Below are 18824 nucleotides of genomic sequence, written 5' to 3'. Positions count from 1 at the left end.
GACGTTTTTCCAATTCCTGAAAAAAATGATGGAAAAAATTGGAAAAAAATAGAAAAAAATAAAGCACTTAGTGGTCCGTGGAATTTCTACTTATTTTTGCCATTTTTGGGAAAATGTGTCCTGCTTCAACACATTTCATAGGCATGTCACACCGCAGGAAAATGAAGTCACGTCACAGGAAATTCACTGCATTATGGCCATTTTAATCATTTTGCATACATGACTGACATCTGAGCTCATGCTAACCTGATAATGATATTGTGTTTAATCTTAATCTTAAATATGTGTTTTAATTTATAGAAAAACTTTTTTTCCTTCTATAAGAGCAGTCACACCACAGGACACCATAAAATGAACCTAAGCATTGCGTGACAGAAACATTGCAATATGAAGACATATTAAGAGGTTAATAGTCACCATAAACTTCCACAGCACTCTCCAGTAACTGAGGTACTGACTGGTTAGGAGCCAATCTTTAAGACCCTTGTAGTTGGCCTTGCAGCTGCCCATTCACAAACATTGACATACATGTCACCTCACAGGACACAATTTGTGTTACGAAATTGAACTTGTAGTTAATATTACTGTCTTGAGTTTTTTTCACATTCACATATCTTAATATAAAGTTAATACATTATTCAAAATGTTGTTGGGTAATTTATATATATTATAGGTTTCATTAATGTTACAGTCACACCGCAGGATATTTGACATATAAACCTTTACATAAATCTTCAACAAAAATGTTTCTTCTCATCTAAGACTAATATGAAACATAATATACCACATCTTCTTTCATTGACATTTGTTTTTTAAAGGAAAAATAACAGTTTTGTAGGTTTTTAACCAATGTTACGAAAAAACAAGGCGTCACGTCTCCCACCCTACTACATCCCAAGGACAAAATAGACCAACATAACAAATGCAATGTCATATATGAGATTCTGTGCCGGTCATGCAACAAAACATAATGGGGAGACAGGAAGGACATTCAACATAAAAAAGGAGCATAAAAAAGAGTGTGAAAGGGAAACAGGACAAAGACATACAAGAGCAATAAAGGAGAAAGCCACAGGAGAACCTCAAATCAGCAATAACTGACCAGGGAAAACCACATCATGGACTGGGACAGGGCAAACGTCATACAGCAAGAGAACAACAGATACCACCGCTGGATTAAGGAGTCTATGGAGATCGGAAAGCGTAGCCCAAGCACCATGAACAGGGATGAGGGGGCATACATGCTCTCACACACCTGGACCACCATCCTAAGAGGACAACTCTAACAGCAGAAGGTGTGACCAACCTGTCATTATTGGGAGGGAGGTCACACCTCCACAACAACATCAGCTGATTTTAAAGCACATCACTCATCAACATCACAGTGACCCTCTGATGAAGACGGAAGTAACACCGTCGAAACATGTCAGGTAAAAGATAAAAAAAACCTTTTACATGTCTTAAGGCAAAAGAAAACCATAGTGTTTAAATCCTCAAGTCAATTTACCAGTGAAAGGTAAAGTCTTTGCTTATCTAGGCCTATGTCAGGACACTGACAGTGACTAGACTTGTGTAGCCTAACTCTGTTTGATGGTTTAATAAGAAACATTAGCCATCTTTTTGTGAAGAAGCCTACAAACTGACAACTTCTTCTGATTCTTGCACCATAAGCAGAGGTTTCAAAAGTAAAAGTAGCTAAATGAAAGAAACAGCATTCCAACATTGATTAACCATTAGACCTGTGTACTTCATTACAATCAGCTGACTCTGCACTGGTTGGATCCAGTGGTGGTTCAAAATTACCAGGAAAGGGGGGAGAGAGGGGCCAGCATGTTTTTAAGGGGGCCCATATATCTTTTCGACCTTAGCTTTTGCCAAATATCTGTCTTTTTCTAAACCCAGTTGCCTAAAACACCTGCAAAACACCTGCTTCTGCATCTGAAGCCAATAAAAAGCATGACATTAATTGTGTTTCAAGCTGAGAGCCTCATCTTGCATTAGAACATGTTCATTCAGCTCTGACATACCAACTTCCTTAATTAAAAATAAAAATAAAAATGTTAGGCTAGGCCTACATTTCATGAGCCTAAAGCTAGATCATGCATGTCTTGGCACTGAGTCAATGATGTAGGCTACCACACAGTATCTGGCATCAATGGGTTAATCAACTTACCCATTGTATTTCATTAGTGCGCTATCTGAAATTAGAATTCAGTGGTCTATGTATGCATAGGCCTACATCTTCGTTCTCGTGATTGTGGGTTTCTCGCAGGAGAACCGCTGTCCGCGCGGCGAACCGATCATAAAAGTGCTTTACGGGGTCGCTGGACGACAGCGTTTTGGGTAAGGTCGCTGGCCGTGGTGCTGAAACTACTGTCGAGCCCGATGTTGACTATGTTCAAAAATCGATTCTTGGGTTCGGGAGTAGGCTACGGGGCTCCAACATGGCCGTAGCCAGCAAGTTGGGTTAACCGAGGTCCAAAATTTTTAAAAATATATTTGTTAAAAAAGTAGGCTACATTTTTATAGGCCTACATGTTTATGTATAATACATATATTTATATGCATCCATGGTGTTTTGTTTTAATCTCTTGGACATGTTTGCCCTGCTCTCTGTGACTCGTTTTCTGTGGAATGGGTATATCAAAATTAACATGAGACTTTAAACACATTCATATCTAAAGGTCCCTCCAATTTAAACCCATAGCCTAATCCAGTGTTTCTCAACCAGGGTGCTGCACCCTGGGGTGCCACGGAAACGTGGCTGATAAATAAATGATGTCAGGCTATAATACATATTTGTCTGAATTTAAAAATGAATAGCCTACTTAGTCTGGAATCTTTCATCTGCCATTTACGCATTAGGTCGCAGAAAGCTGCAACTTCAAACGTAGGCCAGCCTAGGTTGTGTGATGTCTCCAAATGTGTTAGTCTACTATCGGATGCGATGCCCTGTTACGGCTTGTTAGTTTGGGGTGCCTTCATTTTTTTAATGAATTCAAGGGGTGCCTCGCATAAAAAAAAGTTGAGAAACACTGACCTAATACAATAAAGTCAATATGATTATTAATCTACCATCTTAAAGTAGGCTATGGGCATAGGCTAATGACAAAGTGGCCAAATGAGTCAAAATATCCGTTGAAGTCGGTAGACAGTCCCACGAGCTACACGAATATGTTTCTTCATTTGGATACTATTTTAACGGCAGTACAGCAAAAACAAAAAAAAACAGTAGCCTATTTTCACTTACCAAATGATTTCTTGAAGTTGACATAGGCAACAAGTTAGGACTGTGGCGTGGTTGTTGTGGAGCCTGCTGCCTGTTATATGCTTATGTAAAACGAACGTCTTGTCAGCTGAACATTCTTTTCCTCGCATCGCCTGCAGGCTTGTTATTATTATTATTTTTTTTAGTAGTATTTCTGTACACGCAAAAGCGAAAGACGAAAGTCTATCAACACAGGCCATAATAACCCCTCCAATTTACAATCAAATTATTTTGATCTGACAGCCTGCTTTTAGCTGAGCTTAAGTTTGAATGTTTATTGGTTATTTTATGCAGCTGATGGCGTCAGTCGGTCTTTTTTTCCACTAGCCTATCTAAAACCAAATGACGGCTTATGCCAGATAGTGACTTAGTTATCAAATGCCAACGTTGTCAAAGACGATAGCCTACTCATAACTCCTTATGCATATGCCTATGCTACTGTTTTAAAACTGTGCATCCATGTTGGCGACCTGTGTCTCAAGCAAGCTTGTTTGATGTCTGAATTGCGTTCTCTTCCACGACTCGCACCACTCGCGCGCAAGGCGCGCTTGTTCATTGCATGGGAAAAAAAATATAAGCCTAGTAGTGCAAACAGAGGACATCAGAACATCTTCAGATGAGGACATTTTACTGTGATTGACTCTGAAGAAGTCGTGACAACTCGAAACGTTAATCTTGTCACTTGACCAAATAAGCAGGTAAAAATCCACATCTGAAGACGCTCTGGTGACTTCCTTTTATGTCCTTTTCTGTCGCTTAGACCTTCCGATTTACAAGTAGAACCCAATGGCTGGTTCTTTCAAATAATGACTCAGTTAAAACGGTTTCACAAAGTTGTGAAAGACATCCACCTATTGGGCCACTGTTTTAAAACGCTTGGCTTTATAGGAGACGTCTCAAGCGCCCAAGCGCAGCGTGGGCAGGCTTAATGGCCACGTTCCTGATGGTGCGTTACTGTGTAGGCTGCTATCTCTCTATTAATGAATCACTTGCACAAACAGAACACAAAGGCAAAATAGAACTCATAGACCACTAATCACTATTTGCAAAGCACGTTTCACAGAGGTTTTGAGTTTTGTGTGTTTGATTCATTTGGGCATATTTGGCGTTAAAAAAAAAAAAAATCTCGGACGAAATGAGCGAGGTCCGGACCTCGGGAACCTCAAATGTAACTACGGCCATGAGCTCCAACTGAGAGCTCGGACAATAGGCCTACCCGCGCCCGCAAATATGTGCGAGCTCTAAAGTTCACCTCTAGCGATGGTTAGGATTACACGTAACACACTGCAAATCCAAAGTTACGGCAAGCACGTCTAGTAAAAATAAGCATGCAGGAAACATTATTAGGCTACACAGCACACACCGTAGCCTATAGGCCTAGTTAGTTTAGCCTACACTCGACACTAAAGATGACCCACTAGAGGTGATGAAGACGCTGCCTGACTAATGACAGATGCTATGTGCAAAGAACTAACATTAATACATACAACAAAATACAATAGAAATGAAATAATGTCCGTGCTGACACACACGCACACACTCACACGCGCGCACACAGGTAATGGGCCCTCAACCCGACACGCGCCTCGTTGGATAGGCGCGCGCACACGGCACAATCACACACTCATTTACGCAGCATTCTCGTTGATCAAAGCAGCAGCCCGCGACCTCAGATAAGCCACGTAGGCCATGATCAACCGGTTACCATGTCCGGCGAAGCAAATTAATGAACAAACGCAGCAGGGAAATCATCATCCAACAACATCTAGACCGATGCCGATAGCCAAGGGATAAAATAACATCAGCTGTCCAGCTGGAGTGAGACCCGTCATTCAGGCCCTTGCAAGAGAGACAAAGGAGCAAGTGCACCCCACACGAACTGCAAACTTTCTGTGGAGTTACCACTGAAACAGCGACAAAATGCCCTATTCAAACCATTCTACTCGTCCTCTGTAGGTAGCCTGTGCCCTCCTTTTACAGAAACGCCGGTCTTGATAATTGGTGCCTACCTGTCACCTGACGCGCACCAATGCCAGGGCGCACACTCAATATTCTACATTCGCTATGCTGGACACCATTTTCCCTCGGGATTATACATGATAGCCTCTCTACTCCACGAGCCTGTGTATACAATAGGCCTGTTTCAGATTGATGAAGATTTTTTTTAATTAGAAGAAGTATTTTTCAGGATACATTCAGATAAAGTTCACGAAGTTTACCCAAATGTTCTTTTAATCTAGACCCGTCTCTGTTTCCACGGACTGTCCTTGCGTGCGTCATAATGGAATGTTCTGCGTCATCTTTTTCGCGGTGCTTTTTCGTTGTCCTTTATTCGCGCTGTTCCTCACTGCCTGGTCGAGGAACCAAAGATAGATGGAGGGTATATAGGGAGGAAGGGTTTGTTCACTGCGCTGAGGTCACCATGGTCTCCGATGGTGAGTTTATCCTTGATGAAATTGAAGAGGCTGTAAGGAATTGGGGTTGCGTGTTTTGTGTCTACTTTGACTGGCCGTGTGTTAATTTGACGTTACGCCTCAGTCTATGCTTATAGTTTTTGTCGTGATTTGTAAGGGCGAAAGCCTAAAACAGCCTATCATTTTATAGATGACTCCCATCCGTGGGATCCCTACCAGACATCACACAAACGTGACTTCGTTCACTGGCCCAACACGTCAGAACCATTGTACGGGTAGGTAACATGTCCAAAAAGTAGCTTTGCGCTGATTCGACTAATTAGACTAGGCCTAATGTTTGAGCTGCCCTAGCCCCAGGCTAGACTCTTGACATGATGTGTAGGCTAGGCTGTGTGTGTGTGTGTGTGTGTGTGTGTGTGTGTGTGTGTGTGTGTGTGTGTGTGTGTGTGTGTGTGTGTGTGTGTGTGTGTAGCCTACTCTACTTTACAAAAAAAAACCTATCCCTTCTTTGCATCTGCAATTGTTAGGCTATACTGTGCACTTTGTATCTGCTGGTGATGCTGGCTATGATTATCTCCTCGTTTATTAGTCGCTTTGGTTATAAAGCGTCTGCCAAATGCAATGTAATGTAATATAATAATTCGAGGGGGTGAAACTCATCGTGTATTTTTGCTTTGCTCCGCAATCTTAGCACTCAAACTCCAACTTTGCAGCGAAAACCATACGTTCCCACAAAATCCCCCGAACACTTGGCAGCCACAGAATACAGCGCTGCGTTCTGCTGGAAACCAGTGTGTAAACCCGAGTCTATACGCACTGGCACATCCTCAGGAACCAGAAGAAACAACCCTCATCCCAAAGAGGTCAGTTAACCAACAATCTGCTATTCACCTCAATGTATCAAGAAGATTTTTGCCAATTACTAATGCATAACTTGTTTCAAAATATCACTCAAATATGGCCTATTGCGTCAAAGTATGCCTGTTTGTATGATTGGTATGACCATTATTCTCTTCTTTTAAAGTAATGCTTAAAGTGAAGTGAAAGCCCAACTGGGAAACTCCAGTCAGTGTGACACAACACTCCACAGCACACAAGTGCACACTGCTCACAACAAAATTGCATTCATGCCTCACCTGTGCAAGGGGGCAGCTCCAAATGGCGCAGCCCTCAATGGCGCCCGAAAGGGAGCAGTGCAGCGGGACGATACCATGCTCAGGGTATCTCAGTCATGGAGGAGGATGGGAGAGAACACGAGTAAATTACCTGGCGGGTCGGGAGTCGAACAAGTTTAATAATCCTTGTTAGTTGTTAAATGTGTGAAAGCATCTGTGGCTAGTGACTCCTGACATAGGCCTAGATCTAATCTGTGCAGGTTGTGTTCTTAACAGGAATTCATGGTATGGAGGCTTCCTAGAGGGTTAAAGCAGTTGTCTGGTGGAACGCCTGGCCCAGAATTCGCCACAGAGCAGCAGATAGCTGAGGCCCTCTCTGCCCAGTACCGCTCCACATACAGGACCAATTACCTCGGCATCCCTCAAGGTACATCACAAGACATGGATGGTGTGTGTGTGTGTGTGTGTGTGTGTGTGTGTGTGTGTGTGTGTGTGTGTGTGTGTGTGTGTGTGTGTGTGTGTGTGTGTGTGTGTGTGTGTGTGTGTGTGTGTGTGTGTGTGTGTGTGTGTTACATTATGTAGCCAGAGGTCGTATTTCACACGTGACATGTTGTGGAAATACATGGGGAAAACAGCATTGAACAAGCATTTTCAGGCATTAAGCAGTGCCGCTGACACTTTGACCAGGCCTGCAAAGTCATGCCCACAATGTAATCAGGGCCCAATTCTGGGGCCCTCCTCTCCCTGGGCCCGGGACATCTGACTCGTCTGTCAGCAAGGAGCAACATTCAGAGCTTTCATTGCAGGCAGGACTCCCACAATCTGCCAAATGCTGTTGAAAATTCAGTATGAAAGATAACTTACTAGCCACTTTGGTCCATTGATGAGTGTTTGTTTGGTTAGTAAGATTACATCTAAGCTACAAGCCATTTTGGATTATGATGAAAAAGGTTAATTTGGAGCCCTGATTGTAGGTGCCCAGCCACCCAAGAAGCTAAAGCCCCTGCCGCTGGAGAACAATCCTCCTTACACACTGAACACAGAGATGCGCCACCATTTCCAGAGGCCCACCGAGAAGCAGGAACTCCAAGGCAACACAACCCGCTACGGATGCAACGCACGACATGGACTTGCTCCAAAAGGAATAGGTAAGCCCAAACCAGGAGTAAATAAGAACAGCAATAATACATTTTATTTGTTACATAATGACAACTTTTTAACACCCAAGGTCACATTAGAAACACTCTTTCCAATGGAAGTTATGGAAGTTACGCCCACCTTGCATCAATGTAACTCTTTGGGCTACTGTTTGAGGTGGATGTAACTGTATCAAGAGTATAGATTGATGGAAGGGAAGCAGTGGTGGTGAAGGATATAGTCCAGTGTGACAGAGCGTAGGCAATGATAGGCAGTCCAAATAAAAATGTAGCATTGTTGCCTAGTAACATAGCTCAATTACCTAGTGTATCGTTACAGTAGCCTAACATGGCTACGGCTCTGGGCCAGCCCCTCTCTATTTGTTTCAATTGCTACCAATTGGTACAAGAGGTGCTGGCCCAGAGCCATTTTTAGGCCTATGAACAAGTTAGTAGACCGTGGGCCAGAAATCTTGTAGGTTTGTTGGTGGTAGTGAGTGGCAACTTTTATTTTTTGCTTATATAACCCCTGACAACCCCTGCCACCCTCAAAATGTGCTCTTTGATATATACAAAATAAAAAGAAAAAACTAGCAGGCAGAGTGACGTCACTCCAATGCAAAGTCAATGGAGTAGAATGCAGCTAGCGTGTGCATGCTACACGGAGCCGTCAGATTAGATGGCAAAAAGTTACAAGTTGTCTTGTCCTCTTAATGTGAAGACTGACGGACGGACACCTTGCAAGAGTTCTGCATGACATGGCCCCTGTCATAAGTTTGTTGCTATCAGAATGGCAATGACCAAGTCGTGATGTATTTCTAAAGGCTCTTTGTAATGTTGTAGTAGTGTAGTACTATACAAAAAAATGTTCAAGGAGCAGTAAGGTGTCCCACGTTATGAAGCTACCACAATTGGGAATCCCTTTGTGCCTTGTCTTTAACCTTTCTCTACTGTGGTCTCGTGGATGGGGTGTGAGGTGGGAGGCTCTTTATTATTGTAGGCTAGGGGTTATCTGTTTACGCCTTGTTTGTTATCTCCATGAGTGTTTGCCTTTGTGTTGTTTTTGTTAAGTTTCCCTGCTGTCAAGCAGCTTCGAGCAGCTTTTTGGGGCATTTCCTTTTCAATATCCCAAAGTTAAAGACACTGAATACTTGTAATTGTCCCCGGTAAAGATACTGAACAAAAACGTATGGCATTGTATCGTCTTCCAGTCCCAACAGTGGTTAATGGCCACATCAAGAATCAGGAGAAAGGGAAGCAGCTGACCACTTATGACATGCACTATGGAGGAAAGACCACGGACATCTCAGCAATCCTAAGATCGCTTAACCCACATGAGCTGATCCAGCTCTATAAACACCTCTCTCCACAAGGTAAGATTCTGGTTACTTAACTAATGCACAAGGTTTCAAAAAAGGGACGTCACTCACTGTCATTCTGCAAACAGTAACTATGCAGAAAATGTGTTCATTTTGCTCTACATTATCACATAGTGCCTATCCATGTTATTACTAATGCACTGCATTTCAAACAAGTCTTGAGTTTCTTGCCTTGTTTCTGTATCACAGATAAGAATGCTGTGGATGAGTTTCTGTCCATGACTTCCAGTCCAGTGCCTCCTCAGGCCATTAAGAAGAGACTTCACACACCAGCTTCACCCAATCCAGCCCAGAAGCCAGCCTGGGTATCCTACTGGCCGGGCCCCATGTGAACACTGCACAATTCTGTGGTGTAATTTGGAATAATGACCTTAAAAACATGGGCAAGCTGTCCATTTCTAGGTGTTTGTGAATAAACAAACAGTTGTTCTGCATATACACAACTGGCTTGGAACTGTCTTCACCCATAAATGTTACATTTATTTCACCCCTATATGTCACACTTTAATGGAAAGCTCTTTTACACTGATGCCTAAAAAATCTGATCAGCTCTCTGTCACACGTTAAGTAATGAGGCCTACAGTTTTTTGTCTTTAATTGGGTGGTAATCGTTAACATGCTGACTGGTTGGACTGTGCTTGGCCAGTGTTCATTTACCCTCCTCTGACCCACATTTAGATAACTGAAGACAGAGACAGAGAATCGAAATGAGAACAGAACATGGGGGGTTATAATTCATTCTACAACCACTAAATAACTTTTCGTGGTTTAGTAATGTGAAAATATGTCCAGCAATTGAATACACGTATGCTTACTGGATATATAATTATACTGAAAGGTTAAAACACATAACATACAAGATGACATCACTGAAAGTTTTATAGTTTTGTGAAATATATATCTTTTTTATTTCAGAAAAAGGAAGCATGACAGAGAGGGACAGGGAAGCACACCTCATAATATGCATGTGACACAGGCTTTTGGATGTCCCTTAGTTTTGCCAAGCAATGGCACCCTTTCATAATATGTCATGAGTCCACAACTGCCAAACTCAGTGGATCTTAAACATTATAAGTATATCCATGCTCCCGCAACTTCCGGTATTCTGGAATTCGAGAAATGAATTTGCCTAATTTAGTGGTAACAGGCAGCTGGTTTGGGAGTTGATCTTTTGGATCAGAAGTTTGCAGGTTCATATCCCACATTCTTTTTTCCCACCATCTTCATCCGTAGCTGATGTGCCCTTGAGCATGGTACCTAACCCTATACTCAGGGGTGCTTGTAACCAAAAATCCTGTACCTATAGGCCTACAGTATATAACTGTTGCTTTGGATAGATAGATGCGTCAGCTAAGTATAATGTGATGGTAGACAGTTGGAAAGGTACATTATACTTCTACTAAAACGATAATACTTAGTCAGTCATGTCATGTCATGGCTGCAGGATTTTCTGGCAGGAAAAAAAAGAAGAGATGGTCTTGTATTTAAGGCATATAACTCCTTGGTGTTCAACACTCTCACAGCGCCAGCAGGCTCAGCAGCCACTGGAGAGAGAGAGAGAGAGAGAGAGAGAGAGAGACCATTGTTTAACTATGTTACTGCCCCTTCTATATCAATTAGGTACAATGTAACAAAACAAAAAAAATACTCTCTGCTATGGAAAACAAGAGCTGTTGTTTCAGGCCATCTGTTGTAGTAAAAACACAAAATCTTCACTTTAATATTAATATTATTTTTAGTAGGCCATCAATATATACTTACTGTGTTCATGCCATGTTGCTTCAGCTCAGGACCTGCAGACTCAAACAGTTCTGAGGAGACAGGAGAGCATCATTACAAATTGCGGACAGAAACCTAGGGGGTGACTAAACATTACATTTCAACACTGAGGGTGTTTTCACACCTGGTCCCTTTCAGCCATTTTTAGGGAACACAGACCTGTGACTCAGATTTTCTCCAAACTGTATCAAGACCCCCTGGAAGTGAACCGTACTGAGACCTGTGTTGATATGTTGTCAGTATGGTTCGCTTAGCTGTCCTGACAAGTTACGTACACTTGTCACTAGGTGTTATCACTTGAGGACAGTTCTAGAGGATCCAGTGTGATCAAAAAGAGGACTGACACACCAGAAAAGCTTAATGAGACCAGAAAGCCCAGCCGCTTATTTTCGTAATGCACTCCCAATTTGAACAAAAACAGAACTGAGTCAATACCCTGAAATACTCTTAGTTTGCCCTGTGTTGTGTCTTGTGAACTTCAGATTCGGCATATGCATGCATTTGTTGGCATTTGGAGGGCCACAAGGAAAGTTCATAAGACACTCAAACAAATCTGTGAACATTATCTGAAGGTTAGAAAAAAATATGTGGTTTGTTTTGACCTGCACCACCATCTTAACAAACAGACAAGCTATGCTTCTTACTGAAGAGAAACTTGAACTCAGAAACTACGTTCAATACAATCCCACATTTTCCAAATGTATTGGTGCATCTGCCTGTCCATTTCATACAAGTGTACAGGTCATGAACTCTTCTGCATGACTGAGGAGTAGACTGTAGGTAATGGCTGGCTTGGCTCACCATTGAGTCCTCTGAGTCTGGTGACACAGGAGACAAAGCCGTGGAAAGGAAGATGGATATCCCCAGAGCCAAAGCGCTCCCACAGAACCTTCACCACCTCACTGTCACACTTTAAACCTGAGAAACAGAATGCATACACATGTACATGTAACAACATGTAATATTATACACTTAAATTGTGTACTATATGCTATACTAACCATAATTATAAACCTTATGGACCAGTGAAAGTAATGTGATATGTTGTTGTTACTGTACTACATGATTTAGATACGCGGCTGACTAATATATCGAAAACTGCTATAGCCTACCTACAAGAACCTGACCCATCTTTTGAATTTTTAGCTTTTAGCCTTTCTTCATGAATGTTACATGATTAGACACCCTTAATCCATGTTTCAAGCCATGGGAACATACCTGATTCCTTCAGGGCCTCAGCGAGCTCAAAGGGACTCATAGTACCAGATGAGTCCTCGTCATGATCGATAAAGGTTGACTGAGCAAAGAAGAAAACAACATTAATGCACGTTTTAATTATGTAATGTCTTGTATGTGTCTGAAATCCAATGAATATCTGACCTGTAGCTTCCGCAGAGATGTGACAAGCTTCAAGGCCTGGGCGCGATCCAGCCTGGCTCTTCCCCCTGTCTGTTGATTATTGTTAAGAATCATCCATGTTTATGCACATACAACATGAAGTATAAGACACAGAACCAGAGCCAGTGGTAAGACGTGTGTGAAGGATACATCCTCTCCCAAAACCAGCTGTCGACAGGTCTCAATAGGAAGATGGTAGTCCTTCTCCAACACTAAGAAAATGAAATCAAGATTTTTTAAGTATTTCGTGTAATCAAGAACAACGTGAGAGAAACTACTACATGAGACAATGTTGTGTGCAGTGTGCGCTTGTGTGCTGTGTCACAATGAGTGCTGTGTCACAATCACAATGGGAGTTGGGAGTTTCCCAGTTGGGCTTTCACTTCTTTCAAAAAAAGGTATGCATTTATGCAGGTGGTTGACACAATTGCTCACTTTCTCTCCATTTTGGTTAAATTTCGTAAGGCTCTTATCCAGATTACTACTGTCCCAGACCCTCATCATTATTATTTTTTGTCTTTTCACACCTGAATTCACAAGTCCCATAAAGGCTGCAGCATCCAGTCTGTCATCCTGAAAATGGAACAGACAGGCATATTGTAAATGTGCTTATACAGTGACACCAGTCGACCGAGACAAAACGTACAGCAGGGGAATTTACCTTTTTACATTTAACTGGCTTGCAGTTTTACAGTGCAGATGAATACAATGGACTAGTTTTAAGGGTATTTATTGTATTTATGCCTTTATTTAGGATAGGATAGTGAGAGAGTGACATGAGTTGAGGGAGAGAGTGGGGGAAGGATCGATAAATGATTACGGGTTGGACTCGAATCCAAGTCTCTGAATTAATGGTATGGTGCCTTAGACCACCAAGCCACGCCCCCCAGTATTGCTTCACTGTTGTTCTTTTTTAATCAGATTCTTGGATTGAAGACTTACCGAGACATCCTCCTGATCAAACCAGTCATCCACTCGTATTTGGTCCTCAGGCATAGGGGGGTTCGACATCACCAACTTTAAAACAAACCACACACATACAATGAATAGAAGTAATGACATTAAGATGTATTCACTTTCAAGATAATATTGAATGTGAGTCTTGTTCATGGATTCACTCACGTTCAAGAAGCCAGTAGAACAGGTGAACTCTTCATGTCTGTTATGAGGATGACAAAATAACATTTGTATTGCACTTGACACTCGACAGGTTCTCATGTCTAAATGCCAATCCTCTGTGTGTGTGTGTGTGTGTGTTTGTGTGCGTGTGTGCGTGTGTGTGTGTGTGTGTGTGTGTGTGTGTGTGTGTGTGTGTGTGTGTGTGTGTGTGTGTGTGTGTGTGTGTGTCTCTCTCTCGCTCTCTCTCTCTCACGCACACGCACACGCACACGCACACGCACACAGACACGTTATGACCCACTCAGGCACCTCGGATCCTGTTCCTCTTTTCCCCTCACCCGAGCGTGTTGCCAGTCTTAGCATAGATGCGGAGGAAGAAGTCTCCGGGCTTATTGGGCCTGTAGGTGGAGGGCACGATGACATAGTTCCCCGGCTCCAGGTTCACCCTCCTGTAGACGCCACGGATAGCCTGGTACTTCCCAGAGCGCCCCACTGGCTTCTGGGATGTGAAGAACTTCTGGTCCAGACAGCCAACGCTGTCCTGCAACTGGATTCAAATGCAACACATGCACAGCAGCACAAACCAAGCCACTGACTTAGTTCAGGGGAAAACATCCAAAAAATGTAGGAAACCTAAGGTCAAATCTTAGAGACATTTTCTGGCCAAAATGAATTGGTAACTCACCTCAGGTGGTATCTGTGGAAAAACAACAGAAAAAGGTATTTGGTCTATTTTTCTTCCAAAAAAAATAAAACGGTTGGCATCAACTGCACTTTCCACTCTTCTTTTCATTTTTTTGCCTTTAGAAAGGCAAGGAAAATCAAAGCCGATCCCTCACATCCAGCACATCATCTTTTCATGTCCTCTCATCAAGTAGGAGATAGAAACTTTAGAACCTCAACATCCCAGTTTAGAGATTGCACATACCCACTGGCCATCAGACATTTGAACCCGCTTTAATTTTTCCCATCCATACAACATAGTATGTTTGTATGTAATGTATGCACTTTACCTTTGGTAACACTTCAACATGCACTTTATTATGCAAATTAATATGCAATTTGCTTACTGACCAGCATTGTCTATTGTCCAATGATGACTTTCGGGCGTCCTCTGCTGTTCACTGTCTATGTCTCTGTGCCTATAGCTGTCTGTCCATATGTGCTGTGCTGATGTGTGCCATTGTCCACTATGCTTTGATGTTAGAGAGGCGCCACAACAAATTGCTATCAGCTGTGTTGACATGGCAATAAACTTATTTTTTCTATCACACAGTACAAGCGATCAGGGCCAGGGTAGGGTACCAGGGTAGGGAGTTGCGGAGTTGATAGGGATCAGAGGGTCGGGGGTTTCACTAAGTAAGACTCCCTCCAGACAACAGTGCGGAAAATGTTTGTAGCGGAGGTCATTCTATTCTACATCATCTTACAATGGCCCTTCAGGGTTAATATTGAGGCTGATTTACTGGTTGAAAAGCACAACTACCATCTGATAATGACCACTGAACATGTGCGGCCCAACTTAAGTTCTTGGTTTCATAATGTGGCCCAAATAAATTCTAATTGAATAGCCCTGGTGCACTACATTGCATTAATTTAGTATTTTAGAGTTCCTTTTGTAAATGTGAAAAAGTTGAATTGTCGTGCAGTGGGCCAGTGTGTTTAACACTTAGTCTGACCTTGTAGATGTGGAAGGCAATGTAGATGAACTTGACGGTGCCCTTCCTCCTGCGGTCCTTCTGCAGCAGCTCCACCAGCACAGTGCACTTCTGGCCCTTCGCCTTCTGCTTCTCAGCTGATGGACTCAGAGCCACCTTGTCCTCTTCATCTTCATCATCGTCATCTTCCACGTCCTCGTCCTCTTCTCCCTCCACATCCGCTGTGTTCAGGGAGAGCTGGTACTGTGGGTTAGTCCAAAATGATCCTGCAAGAAATGTAGGTGTCATGCTAATTGTGTAGACACATAGCCAACAAACAGGTCCACAGGCGTACAGTATGCATGCATGTGCATATAGACACGCATACGCATGCATGCATGCGCACACGCACGCACACACACACACACACACACACACACACACACACACACACACACACACACACACACACACACACACACACACACACTATGTAAACTATGTAACGGTGCTGTGTCTCCCATTGCCAGACCGTTGCTGTAGTTGATAAGGTTGCAGGTTCGATCCGCGAGGGGGGTGAGCAGGTGCAAGATGACCTCCGTCACACATACACACACACTCTTTCTCTCTCTCTCTCTCTCTCTCTCTCTCTCTCTCTCTCTCTCTCTCTCTCTCTCTCTCGCTTTCTGTCTTACACACACACACACACACACACACACACACACACACACACACACACACGCACACGCACACGCACACGCACGCACACACACACACACACACACACACACACACTGTGTCACAATGGCAGTGGGACTTTCCCAGTGGGACTTAACACACACTCACTTCTATATTTACGGCTGCCCCCTGCAGAGCAGCCTGGTACCCAGGAGCCCTCGTATGAGCTGAGTGACCAGGAGGAGGCGCTGTTGCTGCTGCTGCTGCTGCTGCTGTCATGCAGCGTATCTGGACTCACACTGCACAGCTCCACCAGATCAAACAGGCTGCTGAATGCCTCCACTGCAATCCTAGGGGAGAGAGCGAGAAAGAGAGAGAGAGAGAGAGAGAGAGAGAGAGAGAGAGAGAGAGAGAGAGAGAGAGAGAGAGAGAGAGCGCGTCTGCACACAATCACAATACGTCAAAGACAAATGTAAGATGTACTATACATATGTATTTCAATATTCAGCAAAACTCAGTAAATATAAAAGAACAGTGGAGCCTCTTACTGCAGCTGACGGGCCTACTCTTTGCTGAAAACTCCAACAACCAAACAACATTGCTGTGACAATGCGGAAAGCCTTCAGTAACCAATTAATACTTCATCATCACCTTTTTGGCGACAATAAAAGTTAATAACACAGAAGCTCTGGGCTCACCAGAATTCTCCATCTTCCTGCTTTTTAAGCTCCAGTCTTTCGATTTCAGACTTTTCCACTTTGGCCCAGTCCTTGCACCTGTATATGCCAGACACACATTATTCAATTGCAATTCCATTTCAATTTATTGGAAAAAAATAAATCCGCCCCCTCCAACTCTTTCATCCCCTTACAGAAGAAAGCATGTCTTTTTGTTTTTCAGTGTTCTTACTTGTCGCTCCAGGGTCCCTTGTACTCGACGAAGCCCCATGGGTTGCGCAGCCTCACCAGGAGCACCTCAGTAGAATCGCTCTGGACCTTAAAAGAAGAAATATAATACATGGTAACACTTCAGAATAACAGTCTTTAAAACAGCGAATTATCTATGAAACATTTACAAATGTTTGTATATCAGTAAGAAATGTTAATGTTACCACCGCAGACACAATAACGCTGCAACAGAAGTTTGTCATCCAAAGAGCAAAAGAGATGGAAGCACTTCTAGATATAGACGTGTCAGGCAGGCAAAAACACATCAAACTCATCCTGGAAAAGCCGATTCCCACTCCGCTGTGCAGCCGTAGATTGGTCATTACAAACATTTGTGAATGCTTTGTTTATAATAAGTTTGTTAACAATTGTTAATAAAGTGTTAATAAACCTTTTTAGGGGATTGTTATTCTTAAGTGTTACCGAAATCACAAATAACATGGGTGGGTAAAAAAAAAAGTCAAGACAGTCAATCAAACTAAGACAGCATTCTGATTGGATGGGGCATATTGACTGGGATGACAGGCACAACCAAAGATACAATGATACACCAATCTTTCCGAAAATATACACATCTTCATTCCCTGTGCGTTGCAAAATAATACTGACATGGAAACTTTGTTTACTGTTTAAAGGGTTTCCATGATAACAAAACATTGACGAGATATTGGAATACCTAGCATGTATTATAGTAAATATGTCAATTTTGGACGGTTTTTTTTTGGCTTGCCTGTAATAATGGAATGCAAATGATATGATATGGAAATGTACTGCATGCATCCTTTTATGGAAACACACTCCTTTTCTGCTCACCTTTATGTTCCTTCAAACACACTATACTACATCATACAATGCATACCGTTTTTCTTCTTTTTTTGAACTTTATTGCGTTTTTCTTCTTAGAGAGTTTGCACATGCCATAGGTCTGTTGACCGTGCTTTGTGGTGAATGTAGGCCTGGTAGCACCTGGTTCCGGGTGGTATATGGATGATTGATACGAAATGAGAGCAAACCTTGTCTGTGTCTGTGATGGCATAGGCATGCCCCTTGACCAGCCCCTCTGAGGTCACTGTCCCGATGTCGCGCCAGGTCTTGGCCTGCAGGTAGCATGCACGCACGCACGCACGCACGCACGCACGCACGCACGCACGCACGTACGCACGTACGCACGCACGCACGCACACGCACACACACACACACACACACACACACACACACACACACACACACACACACACACACACACACACACACACAGCTCCTGAGAACATGTTTCAAATTTCCATATACTGATTATCTCAGATAAGTCAAATAAAACATGACATAATAATTAACAAACAAATGATTCTACAAAGATAGTTGCTGATTGTATACAGAAATATTGCATAATAGACAATCATGTAGGCTACAGGCACGCATTCTAAACTGTTTTATGTAAACCACCTTTGCTTTACCAGTAGTGCAATGATTTTAATATTCTTAAAGGTGCACTGTGCAGGAAATGGTCAAAAGAGGTACTGCAACTATGCTGCTCATTGAAACTGGGTTGCCTATTGCCAAATTTGATCTTTTCATGAAAGTTTAGTAATAAACTAATATTTTCTAGTATGGCCCAAGTACAGTCATTTTTGCAGCTAAAAATGTCTATTTCTGGAAATTCAAAATGGCGGACCATGGTGGACAAGATCCCCCTTTTCATGTATGAAAAGTACAACTTTCCCAGTCATAATGAATACTTACAATTTGATAGTGGTGGTAAGTATTCATGAAAAAGGTAACATTAGTGAATGGGTAGCATAAATTCTGGAAATAAACAACAAAAAATCTTACACAGCACACATTTAAGATTTCTCTTTAGATTTCTGGTGTGTCTATTTTTTAGTGGGGTCATGAATGAAAAAAGAGAGAGGTGGGGTGATTTCGAAGGAAGAAGCCAAATTCAAAATGTTTTGTA

The 18824-nt window shown here is 42.6% G+C and overlaps 2 protein-coding genes across 2 annotated transcripts in view; one reads left to right on the top strand and one right to left on the bottom strand.

Annotated features, from left to right (window-relative positions):
• The first annotated feature begins 5583 nt into the window (after positions 1-5583).
• Positions 5584-9775, top strand: LOC134458602 (testis-expressed protein 26-like). Its single transcript, XM_063211022.1, has 7 exons — positions 5584-5703; positions 5873-5957; positions 6374-6545; positions 7074-7224; positions 7772-7945; positions 9145-9306; positions 9502-9775. Exons 1-7 carry the CDS (start codon positions 5691-5693, stop codon positions 9642-9644), a joined length of 900 nt encoding a protein of 299 aa, XP_063067092.1. The 5' UTR covers positions 5584-5690; the 3' UTR covers positions 9645-9775.
• A 449-nt stretch (positions 9776-10224) lies between these two features.
• Positions 10225-18824, bottom strand: part of capn12 (calpain 12) — a 13031-nt gene continuing 4431 nt past the window's right edge. The window contains exons 6-21 of the mRNA XM_063211430.1: positions 17884-17967; positions 16833-16918; positions 16622-16699; positions 16092-16273; positions 15288-15532; positions 14294-14305; positions 13947-14155; positions 13612-13648; positions 13432-13506; positions 13017-13062; positions 12640-12701; positions 12472-12540; positions 12310-12388; positions 11893-12009; positions 11074-11123; positions 10225-10856 (exon numbers count right to left, since the gene is read on the bottom strand). Of these exons, the coding sequence (XP_063067500.1) occupies positions 10830-10856; positions 11074-11123; positions 11893-12009; positions 12310-12388; positions 12472-12540; positions 12640-12701; positions 13017-13062; positions 13432-13506; positions 13612-13648; positions 13947-14155; positions 14294-14305; positions 15288-15532; positions 16092-16273; positions 16622-16699; positions 16833-16918; positions 17884-17967 (1458 nt within the window). The 3' untranslated portion in view covers positions 10225-10829. The remainder of the gene's footprint in view (positions 10857-11073; positions 11124-11892; positions 12010-12309; positions 12389-12471; positions 12541-12639; positions 12702-13016; positions 13063-13431; positions 13507-13611; positions 13649-13946; positions 14156-14293; positions 14306-15287; positions 15533-16091; positions 16274-16621; positions 16700-16832; positions 16919-17883; positions 17968-18824) is intronic.

This window comes from Engraulis encrasicolus, chromosome 11 (genome assembly GCF_034702125.1).
Source record: "Engraulis encrasicolus isolate BLACKSEA-1 chromosome 11, IST_EnEncr_1.0, whole genome shotgun sequence".
In the NCBI taxonomy this organism is placed as follows: Eukaryota; Metazoa; Chordata; class Actinopteri; order Clupeiformes; family Engraulidae; genus Engraulis; species Engraulis encrasicolus.
Note: the sequence above shows the minus strand (reverse complement) of the source record. Positions and strands in the feature narration are given on the sequence as shown.